The 12,194-nt window shown below is 43.0% G+C and overlaps 1 protein-coding gene across 1 annotated transcript in view; it reads left to right on the top strand.

Moving 5' to 3' along the window:
- ank2b (ankyrin 2b, neuronal) overlaps nucleotides 1-11,985 on the top strand; it is a 75,738-nt gene extending 63,753 nt beyond the window's left edge. Inside the window, exons 40-43 of the mRNA XM_053416798.1 lie at nucleotides 9,216-9,299; nucleotides 9,389-9,553; nucleotides 10,481-10,669; nucleotides 11,882-11,985. Coding sequence (XP_053272773.1) covers nucleotides 9,216-9,299; nucleotides 9,389-9,553; nucleotides 10,481-10,669; nucleotides 11,882-11,896 — 453 coding nt within the window. The 3' untranslated portion in view covers nucleotides 11,897-11,985. The remainder of the gene's footprint in view (nucleotides 1-9,215; nucleotides 9,300-9,388; nucleotides 9,554-10,480; nucleotides 10,670-11,881) is intronic.
- Nucleotides 11,986-12,194: the final 209 nt, after the last annotated feature.

Raw genomic sequence — 12,194 nt, 5'->3', positions numbered from 1 at the left:
TAGAAGGTCGTCATCACCTGAATCAAAGGTTTCAGAAAAAGAGTATGATTCTGTGAATTCACAGTTGTTTGATTTTGACGACAGAGCAGAATCCTGTCAGTCGGAGGTGTTTGAATCTGACGTTAGATGTTTGTCTCTTGACTCTCCAATACCTCAGTTCACAGTAAGTGCACCTACTTTAGCAAGAGTACGATACAGATCCACATCCCCTGAATCGGTAGATTCAGATTGGGATTTAGAATTAGATTCATGTCTCCCCTGGCTTGTCGAGGATAGAGCAGTATCTCCTGATTCAACAACATCAATAGATGAATTTAAACCTCTTTCTCCAGACTCACCCATACCCCAGTTTACACAGTCTTCGCAAAAGTCCTTCACAACACACAAGGACTCAAGGTCCTCTTCGCCTGAATCAGTGTTGTCAGATTTGGAAATGCAATTATCACTCCCAATGGTCATAGAACACCGACCTTCATCTCCTGAGTCTTTAGCGTCTCTCAGTAAATACAGAAGACTTTCCCCTGATTCACCTGTACCTGATTTTAGACAGGTGTCACTAGAGACATATCCTGGGTTTAAAGGTAGAAGGTCATCATCACCTGAATTACTAGATTCAGATTGGGATTTAGAGAGGGATTTATGTATCCCCTGGCTTTTCGAGGATAGAGCAGTATCTCCTGATTCAACAATATCAATAGATAAATTTAAACCGCTTTCTCCAGACTCGCCTATACCCCAGTTTACACAGTCTTTGCAAGAGTCTTTCACAACCCACAAGGACTCAAGGTCCTCTTCGCCTGAATCAGTGTTGTCTGATTTGGAAATGGAGTTATCAATCCCAATGGTCATAGAAGACCGACCTTCATCTCCTGAGTCTTTAGCGTCTCTCAGTAAATACAGAAGACTTTCCCCTGATTCACCTGTACCTGACTTTGGACAGGTTTCACTAGAGACGTATCCTCGGTTTAAAGGTAGAAGGTCATCATCACCTGAATCAGTAGATTCAGATTGGGATTTAGAGAGAGATTTATGTATCCCCTTACTTTTCGAGGATAGAGCAGTATCTCCTGATTCAACTACATCCATAGATGAGTTTAAACCTCTTTCTCCGGACTCGCCTATACCCCAGTTTACACAGGCCCTGCATGAATCCACTGTTTGTCACATGGACTCAAGGTCCACTTCGCCTGAATCAGTGTTGTCAGATTTGGAAATGGAGTTGCCTCTTCGAATATTCTCAGAGAGCAGACCTCTATCTCCTGAATCTCAAGCATCACTCAGGCTTTCTCCTGATTCGCCCGTACCTGACTTCATGCCACCGGTGTTTGAATTATCTGACAGTATTTTTGGACGCAGGTCAACATCCCCAGAGTCAACATGTTCAGATGTAGAATACATAGTTTTTAGCCTAGGATCACTAGTTCATGACAATAGAGCCTCTTCACCTGGCTCAGGAGCATCTGTAGATGAATACCAGGCTCTATCACCAGACTCGCCCATACCTGACTACAGTCCAGCAATGCCTGAACGAGTTATTGTGAATGTCGGGTATAGATCTACCTCCCCAGAATCCATTGAATCAGACATTGAGTATGCTTTGAATAACTTTTTGATGTCCACGAATTATTGTGTTGGGACTAGACATGATTCTCCTCAATCTGGAAGCTTAGAAGTGAGGCCTCCGTCACTCGAATCTATTACAGACTACGATCCCATGTCTCCTGGCTCACCTCTTCCTTCATTTGCACAAGATGTTCTTGAGAACACGTCAGCAGAAAAATACTATGAGCGTTTGTCCCCAGAGTCAATATTTTCAGAAGCTGAATTTAATCATCAGTCATATTCAGCTTCATTTGACATAGAAATCACTGATATGAGAACACTATCACCTCAGTCTGAGAGATCAGATGTAGAATGTAGAGACCTGTCACCTGACTCACCAATACCAGATTTTACAAAGACTGCTGTAAAAGATGTCATGACTGTAAGAGACGCATCACCCACTGAATTTTCAGATTCGGATGATTTGTCACAAACTTTTGACCTGTTTAATGCAGAAGACAGGACTGCATCACCAGAAGCTTCAGAATCGGATAAAGAGGAATTACGATTGGCATCCAAATCATCAATAGCTGAATTAAGAGACCCAATTGCCACTGAAGCATCCATTGATAGTAATGTTTTATCAACAACCAAAGTGCCTACCTCACTTGAGAAATCAGCCGCTGTGGTAGCTGAGTATAATTTCATTCGTGATGCCGAGTTATGGAAGCTGATTTCTCAAGTACGTGATCCTCAGTATGCTGGAGAAACTTTCAGCAGTAAAACAGGGTTTATGCATTTTATTGGCAGCACAATAGAACATGGAAGTAGTATTTCAGAGGATGACCAGGATAAAATAATAGAAGAAAATGATCAAACTGCCAAAGGCAGACCACATTCAGAAGAGACAGATGCATTTACCACAACAGATGCCACCAGAGCAGATAAGGGCTTTCTTTGCACCTTAAGTGCACAAGTCAAGTCTGACATACCTGTTTCAAAATCACCTCCACTAATGATTGAACATATGATGTCTTCACGTGCAGCTCCATACAGAGAGTCAAAATACACATTTGAAGTACCTCCCCTTGAGGCGACCACAGATTCTGATGATGAGCGGGTGGTTGTATCAGTGTTTGACACAGAGGGTGATGATCAACGTTATTCATCAGAATCATTGATAGACCACAGACCCATGTCCGCTAAATCCGCCATGTTGTTAGAACCAAGAGCATCTTCACCCAAATCTGTAACATCAGTTGATGAGAATCGACCACTCTCACCGGATTCCCCCTTACCCGAATTTACAGTAGCATTACCAGAAAGCGCAACATTCCTGAGATCAGCATCCTCCTCACCTGAAACTATAGCATCATATATAGACGATATGCCTCTGTATTCGGACACTCAGTTTGCAGAATCCATAACGATGTCTCTTGAATCAGCCACAGAAACAGCTGAGCAAAGAGCATCATCACCGGAATCCATGCCTGAGTTCAGCGAGAACAGGTGTCTCTCTCCGGACTCCCCCATCCCTCAGTTTACTGCGTCATTGGAGGAGTGCACAGCTACACACAGATCATCGTCCCCTGAATCTGTGTGTTCAGAGTCATACTGTGAGCTTATGGTCACATCCTCAACAGCTGCTGAGACTGAGAGACCGTCCTCACCTGACTCTGTTTCTTCTATCAATGAGTTCAGACGGCTATTGCCTGACTCTCCAGTACCTGAGTTTATGAGGATATTGTCCTCATATTTTATGGATGCGAGCCACTTTAATAGATCATACTCGCCAGTGTCTTTTTCATCCGACTTAGAGTTTGATGATCTACCAACTGACTGTTGGATTGACGATTGCCCGAGGCCACTGAGTCCACATGCTGCCGGATCAGAGGAGGAATTAGGTTTCTGCTGTGAGGATACTGAACCAAAACTTTTGAGTTGTGTGACATCCCGTTTATTACCAGAGCAGTATTCATCCTTAGCCAACATAAATCAGATGGCTGTGTCACCATTAGTAATTCAAATTAGTGAGACCATGTCGAAGGAAGAACCTGCCAATCCTGACGGGCAAATGTGGCCAGAGTCAGACACAAGAACGTTGTCACATGATGAACGGAAACAGCTCGGATCAGAGGCTGAAAGTATCTCAACTTTACAAAATAATGTGTGTGCGGAAGATGTGAGAAGTGACTTTGCTGTGAGGTTCTCACCAGCTGAAGTTGTTAAAAGAAAGGAAGAGGAGGTGCTTGACCTTCGTTCTGGAGAAGTAAAGAGCGAGACGGCCAATCAGAGGGTAAGAGTGAGAGCATGACCATCCAGCAAGTTGGACAAAACTCATTAACATGCAAGTTGGATGAAGCGATAACAACGTGTGAAACACAAGGACATGTCTTAAAGAAGTAATAACAAAATAGAGGCTGTTAATGTTGAGACTTTGTCCACAATGTGTGGAAGTGAGCAGAATGTGAAATACAGAATTTTAATACCACTAATCATTCCTCCTCCAATTCTGTCTCATGTCGGTCTGGTGATGAAATTATTTTAAGGTTGCACGTTTTGGCTTTTTGGAAAATAACCTCTGTGTGAAGTTAGAGTAACTGGGTGAAATGTTGATGTCATCTCATTGGTGCAAACCAACCTTTACACTGATTAAAGTGGACATATCATGTTGACGTTCACTTACAGGCTCCTCCTCAGACACCAGAAGACACAAAGTTTCTAACGGGTGATGAGGTGCAAAGCGCATCAGCAGCACAAGACACCAGGGACATAGTTGTGCTGCTCACTGGGGAGACACCAATGGAATCGATCCCCCTACAGCTCCCTGCCCAGACCTCAAACACAACCCGCAGGACTGTCACTCCAGTTCTACTTTCATCCGAGAAGACGTTCTGTGTGAAGTCAGATAGATTGCATGAGTACCCAGACTTGGAGCTGTCCACAGAGGAGGCACAGTCTAGTGAGCTTTTTTCACCCATGTCAAGCAAGTTTCTGGTGCCACCAGATTATGAAGCAGTATTCTCAGGACATCAAACCTTGAGAGTTTCTGAATGTACCCGAGCCTCCTTGAACGATTTGAGTCCAACCTCTCCAGCATTCAGTGACTCAGCTAAGGTTGGGACTGAAGTCGCCACCAAGAGAGGTTCGGAAACTGATGAAGACTTGGAGTTTTCCCCGGGCTTTAACAGAGTCCTCTCAGAATTCGAGAAAATGGTGTCAGAACTGGAATCAGAAGAATTGAAGGTGCCACAAACAGACCTCACACCTCGAATGGGCTCTAAGTCCCCACAGCTCTCTGACTCTGATGTGGAATTCTTTGACTGCAGACAAGCCCTCTCTGACGACTCTGAATCAGAAGATTTGAAACTGGACCACGAGATAGGCTATCATATCTCAGAGCCACCTTCCCCAATGCCTGGGAGTAGCCCTGATATTGCTTTCCTGAAGGGGAGCCCTAAGTACACTTCTCGTCCTTTGCTACGAGTGGAAGATTACAAGCGGTTCTCCTCAGGCAGCGAAAGCCTCGGGGAATTTGCCTACGACTCTGAGGGTTCTCGAACAGAGGGCTACCTGCCCGGATGTGAGGAACTTCCTTCAAGAGATCAGGCAGGGTATTACGATGATGACGACTTCCTGGGAAGGGTAAGAGGTTGAGCATGAGCGTGACACTGCACAAGCTGGGGTGTTGCCTGGTTCGGCCTGGCTGCTGTGGTGCTGCATTCAAGACTCAGGAGAATTAACACACAAGTCTGCACTTTATGAACTATATTATGCTGATGAGTGCTTTTGTGTGCATGGGTACCACAACCTTAGAGAAGATCAAAACCCTAACTGTGATGAGTTTTGCGTTGTTTGTGACTGAAAGAGCTGTTGCTGCCACTGGTGGACTATTGACGGCATCTATGCGCTGTTTCAAAGAACAGATTCAATAACATGGAATTATTATTTCCCATCTCACCCTGTCTGCATCCTTTGAGTTGTGCTTGTTCTTTCCCATCAGTGTGCGAAAAACTCTCACTCATTCTGGGGGTCCTGTGCAGATCAGGTCTACTTAAAGCACACATCATCGAAAACATCAAATTTTGCACTAATAATTCAAGACAAAAACCTGAATGATTATTTTGTATTACTACACAACAAATGAATACATCAGTGTAAAATACAGCAAACACATATAACAGTGTGTATTGTGATATACCTTAATTCTTTGATTTGTATTTGCATTTTAAATCTTCTGTGCAAGATCCCTCATATTTCGTGCACTGGTGGTTCCCATTTTTGCATGTTTGTTTTCAGTCGTTGCATTACTGGTCCTTCTCTTCATCTCACATTACATTTTGTGTACAGCCAAACAATTCGATTTCTTTTTCTCTCATTTAATCTCATTCGTACGACAACCTTTTGGGGCGAGCAAACATGAGAGTGAGGTTAAGAGAAAAGGAGGACGAGCCAGACGAGTGTGCTGTGGTGACTCGGTGTAGAACCTGTTATATTGACCTGTGCTGGCTGTGTGCTGTCTCCCAGGAGATAGCCGAGGAACTAGGGATGCTGTCCTCTGATAGCTCAGAGGAGGAGGTGCTGACCACCAGGGTGGTCCGACGCAGAGTTATCATTCAGGTAAACAAGCATGATGAGGCTGTGCAGCTCCAGTGCACTGGAGTGATGCAGGGTTAGTGCGTAAAGGAGCTGCAGTGTGCATTTGTTTTATGGACTCGGCCTATCAGGGTAATCACATACTACAAAACATACTTACGTTATTTTAAAGTTTCCTCGCATTGCAGAAGGGAAACGATTTGTGTGTGAAACACTGCTTTGTTGTTTGTGTCTTTCCTTCTCTCTTTGGGCTTTTTTCATGCTTCTTTGTGTTATTATTAGAGCTGTGAAAAATAACGCGTTAACGCGTTATGATTAAATTACAGGATTAATTCGTTTTTTTTTTAACGCATTTAACGCATGCGCAGAAGGACCTTCCAATTCCGCCGCCTCTGCACTAGTTGCCGCTCTAATGCAGTCAGACGGCAGCTGCCATTCAAACAAACAAACAACATGGATAATTCCAGAGCTGCCAACTCTCACGCTTCCGCCATGTGACACACGCTTTTGCATGTTTTCACACGCACTCACGCCACACATCCAATTTCTCACGCCAAAAAAAACCTGGATCTTTGAAGTGAAGCGCATGACTAAATCTATTTTAACTTGTTGACGAGACGAGACGAAAATGTTGGTGGTTGACTAAGTCACGATCATTTTTTAAAACATCATCGTATCAGGCCGTCATGAAGTACCAGGAGCGGGCGAGTGTGTGTGTGTGTGTGTGTGTGTGTGCCCCAGATAGCGCACCGGTCCCGAGGCTCCGCCCCCCGCCCCGCGCACTCGCTCAGAGACACAAGACCAGAGCTCCTTCACGTGAAGGAGCTGGTCACTGACTCACCGGCTGCTCAGTGGAAACAGTGAAAACACAGAGTTTCTCTGGTCTCAGCTGATCAGAGCTCAGCGTCTTGATCAGAGCAGAAGCTGCAGTTGGTTTCTACCGAGCTGCAGTTTCTGTGTCCGCCTCCAGCCTGACCTGCTCTCACTTTTCGTTTAAATATTTCGCCAACTAAAATATATATTTTTAAGCTATTAGGCTGCAGCTATATGTTTTTATTTATTTAAAAATAGGGTACTTCTTATTTCATACATTTTCCACAAATACGGGGAGGACTCAAATAACCCTACAAAGGTCTGTGTTTAATTTATTTCAAAGTAGGCCGACACTTGCCTGTGTATTTTCTTCTCTTCATAAGCGTTTGGTTTTTCCTTTGTTGTAACAGGTAAAAATATCAATCAAATGTCAACAGTTTTCTTTATTGTTGTTCGATAATTTCATAAATGCAACAAACCATAGTTTAGTATAGTATAACTTTATATAAAACTTTATTAGCTTTGTTATCAAATATGTTTTGCGGCTCCAGACAAATTTTATTTTGGGGAAGAGGGTCCATTGTGTTGCTTAAAAAGGCTACTGTTTAAGCACTTTATTTGTTGCACTTTTTTGTCTGATGGAAAGTGTGGTGGGAGGCGAACATAAATCATTAACTGCTCTTAAGAATACAATTATTTAAAATATAGGTTAGGTTTCAGTTCAGAATTAGTTGAAAACCATTGTAATCAAAATGTCAATCAACCTACCTTGGTCAAATCTTAAACAAAGGTCTATTAATTAGGCTATATTGTGGTCATTGAGGCACAACAATAGTTTTCTGGTTGAATGTTCAGCTCAAGGCTAGAAGGCCCTACAAGTCATGATCAGAGGAACATGAATCAGAAGAAGTTCAGGTATTGCACATCTTTAGCATACCACCCAAAAATCCACTAGAATGCAGGAAACAACATCTACTTAAACCAACATTTCCTGGGGGGGGACCTTCAGCTATGTCTTTGCGTCACAGAATGTAACCAATGTTGTCCATCTCCAGTCGGCCGCTCCTATCAACGACTTCGGGCCCCAAAGGCCACCAGAATGCAGCGAACAACATGGATACAACGCCAAATTCCAACAATTCCCTGATATTTGAGCCACCAACGTGTGTGGCTGTGTGCGCGGCAAAATGTTGGTCACCCCCGACAAAATCTCACTCCAAGGTTTTTTGAAAAGTTGGCAGCTCTGATAATTCTGATGAACCTGAGGACCTTCTGGACGGGAAGATCGTGTTCCAAAAAAACAAAGATCGAACATTCAGTAAAACCAAGGTGATATTCACACTCTGCGAGAAGACGTTATCGTTTCACCGTAGCAATACCCGCCTAACCACCGCAACGCGAAGCATGTGTTGGTAGGCGAGGGGCGTTCAAGTGGAATGCGCCAAACCAGACTCACTCGCAGGACACATTGTGCAAAAGAAGCGGTCAGCTTTACTGTCAGAGAATTTGAACAAGTTAGTTTGCCTCACCAACTGGCTAAAGAACGAGTAGCTAAGAGGGCCTTTAGAGGCATTAGATTGTATCATGGTGTGGTTAATGGTTGTGTGACAAAAAATATAAAAAATGTCAACCATCCTATGGCTAAGAAGCTCAAATAATTTCTGTTTGATTTAAAAAAAAGTTTTATTCAACCACACAATGGCTAAGGAGCCCGAATATTGTTTAGGATGAAGATTATATTAATGTTCCATATGGAAAAGCAATGATAACTGCTGAAGAACTGCTGAGTTGCAGCACAAAAGAAAAGTTAAATGTCATAAATCTTGTTTTCACAAAAATATTCCGAGAAAATCAGTAATGTGATTAATCATGATTAATCCATAGAAACCTGTGATTAATTTGATTAAAAATTTTAATCATTTCACAGCCCTAGTTATTATAGACATTTTTAAGATGTAAAGCACCAACGTAAATAATTATTTGACTTGCACCTTTGGTCTCCCCTGTCTAAAGTGGACAGTGTAGGAGACATTGATGCAGGCCAACAGTTTCCAGGATGATTTGAATGTGCTGTAATCATATCTTCACATAGGGGCTTTAGAATCGACTTTAGATTTGATTGTTGGTCCTTATTTACTAATGTTGTGAGGCGTTTGTGGCTTGATACACTTTCTTTGATGTGGACAACATGTGCTTCGACATCACCCTAATGTACCGGAGTGTGATACATGTGAACTCACAGCATGTGGTCTGTGTTTCTACAGGCTGACAACCTGCCAGATATCCCACCACAGACTGTCACAGAGGAGAAGTACACCGACGAGCAAGGGAACATGGTGACTAGGAAGGTGAGCATGTCTGACACACTGCACGTTCAAATCTTTATTTTAAGATTGCAGTTTTTTTACAGGGATGTGATTCTCTCTGTCCCCACCAGATCACACGGAAGGTGATTCGTAAGTACGTGTCTGCGGACGGCATGGAGTCACAGGAAGTGACCATCGAGGGCTCTCACCAGGAGACAGTGCAGATCGAGGAGGGAGACACCGTGTCCAGAGTGGTGAAGAGAACTGTGCTTCACAGTGAGGGCGATCAGAAAGAGGTCAGTGTCATCTACAGAGCCATCAGAAGCACTTTACTTATGACTGTATTACTGTATTAGTATTTGTTTTATTGTTTTTGTGCTGTTTCTAGATTTGATTTTTCAGAATTCTGACCTGAGCTAAGTTTTCCAGATATCGCAGCTACATCTATTTATACACATCCATCCAACTACCCCAAAATCCACCGCTATCCATAGAAACATACATTTTGATATAAAATGAGAGAATTTAGAGCATTGATTAGAAGAAACACTTTGTAGCATAATGGGAGGTAAATTAATTGAGGAGTTATGTCAGTAATGGGAGCTTATCTGATAAGTAAATGGTAAATGGTTTTGTATTTATATAGCGCTTTTCTAGTCTTGATGACCACTCAAAGCTCTTTACAGTACAGTTTTACATTCACCCATTCACACACACATTCATACAGTGCATCTAATCGCAGCACTTTGTTATTCTATGGGGGGCCATTCAGGGTTCAGCATCTTGCCCAAGGACACTTTTGCATGCAGATGGTTCAGACTGGGGATCGAACCGCCGACCACTCTACCCCTCAGCCATAGCCGTCATATTTTATATCAAGCAGTCTTGTTGTAATCATAGTCCATGGTCAGCAGCCACCACGATCATGATCCACCATCAAGATCAGACGCAATAATGATAGGTTTGCATGTATTTAACTGAACTAAGAAATTGGTGGTCATGATCCAGTGTGTTGGCCCGAATGAGTTTGAAGGTTTCCTTGGGAGATTCCTCCTAAGGAGAATTTCAAATGTCAGCACCTACAGAATCTGTTCAAACCTGGTCCACCTGCTGGTGTTCGGACAATTCGTAGAGAGGCAGAGAGTCGACAGCTAAAAACCTCAGAGTACAAAACTGGCAGGAAATAACCGCTGGTGCCTTGACATTTTCTCATCTGCCTCCAGCTGACATTCTCCGAGCCCCGGCCCCCGGGCGCTGCCACCGCATCCGAGTTTGAGATGGAGCCAGTGCAGGGTCGAAAGGTCAGCAAGGTTGTCAAGACAACGGTGGTGAAAGGCAAGAGGATGGAGAAGCAGACGGGGGACCCCTCGCTGGCTGCAGACCTCCCCTCAGCCAGAGAGGACTTTGAGAAGGTCAGTGTGTCCGATAGGAGAGAGAATCCACCGAGTTGATATCACACATTGAGCAGGTAGTGTGAAGATTTGAAATGTTGAGCAGGTCCTTGTTGGGTTCCCAGCCTTTGTCTTTCCTCCGTACTCCTTCTGATCCCTCTCTCCTCCTCCATTCTACCCACCCCCAGGCTTTGAGTTATGCTGGAGGCTTTGGGAAACAGCTCCTGCCTCATGTAGTAGAGAGGGAGTCTGTGCAGGACGACGGTTCTGTGGTTAGAAGGTCGGACTGCAGCATGGGAATGTGTAGAAATGATACTGAATTTGATTAAGAGGGAATTAACCCCAGTTTAACATGGAAGCATGGTGGGATTTCTTCTACTAACGTTTAACATTTGACTTTGCAGGGTGTTTTGTTGGTGTTATACTGGTTGAGTTTTCAGAAAGTGGCTTTCAAAGTCTCAGATTACTAACAGCCTCACTCACTCACACATTAATTAGTTGTATCAGATATTGTAGCTCCACTTCCTGGTGATGTGATGCATGGTGTGTGTTCAGAGGCTGCTCACTCTGCTCATTAGATTTATAGTATCATGTTAATATCAGGTAAATTGTGTGGATTGATTATGAAAAAAACTGTAAAATCAACGGAATGACTGAAACCTGTGTATTGTGATAAATTAAAACTGCCATTTAACAATGAAATTCAGGAAAACCTACACTTAAACGATAGGGTTAAAATCTTATAACATTAGTTGTTTGAAATTGATTAAACTATAAATATAATCATTAGTCACAAATTACAATACAGTAAAATATTTAAAATAATGAAAAACTATCCAAAAGGAACACAGGAACAAAATGAACATAAATTGATTTTGTTTCTAATTTAAAAAAAATGGAATTATTAAGCAATAGCAGTATTGTTTCATGAATGTTTAAAATATTTGTAACGGATTTATTCACTAATTATTTGTAACTTTTTTTTTCGTTTATTTATTTTGGAACTCCATATTTGTGAGCACCAAAAAAATAATATGTTTTTTTCTGTTTTCATCTTGATTTGGAGTATCTAATGAAGCACAAAGCCAAAAATTATTTTCATATCTATATATATATATTTGTGTCCCCGGTAATTCTAAGTAGTAAGTAATGAGCCTAGAGGTCAGTCTGCTGCTCTGAACAGTCTCTGTGAGCTTGGATGAGCCTTCAGCTTTGTCTTTTTCCTTCTTGCAGAAGCCACATGCGTAAGTCGAGAACCCAGAAGAGGACGGTGGTGAGGGACGCCCGGGGGAAGCATGTGCACCTGGAGCGGCTGGATGACACCCCCGACGCCCAGCAGGCCGACTCCCTGCAGCAGCACCTGCATCGACTGCTCCAGCACTACTGTGAGGACAACAGGGAGGAGGAGGAGGAGGAGGAGGAAGAGAAGGAGAGCTTAGACTGAGCAGCTGCTTCCACTGATCCTCTCCCTGCGTCTCCCACTGAATAATTTGGTGCTGATCAAGATGGAACACATCCCCTTCCTGTTTCTCTTCTTTTTGTCAAT

The sequence above is a fragment of the Pleuronectes platessa genome, chromosome 23, assembly GCF_947347685.1.
Source record: "Pleuronectes platessa chromosome 23, fPlePla1.1, whole genome shotgun sequence".
In the NCBI taxonomy this organism is placed as follows: domain Eukaryota; kingdom Metazoa; phylum Chordata; class Actinopteri; order Pleuronectiformes; family Pleuronectidae; genus Pleuronectes; species Pleuronectes platessa.
The sequence above is the reverse complement of the archived record's forward strand: the minus strand, read 5'-3'. Positions and strand labels throughout refer to the sequence as shown.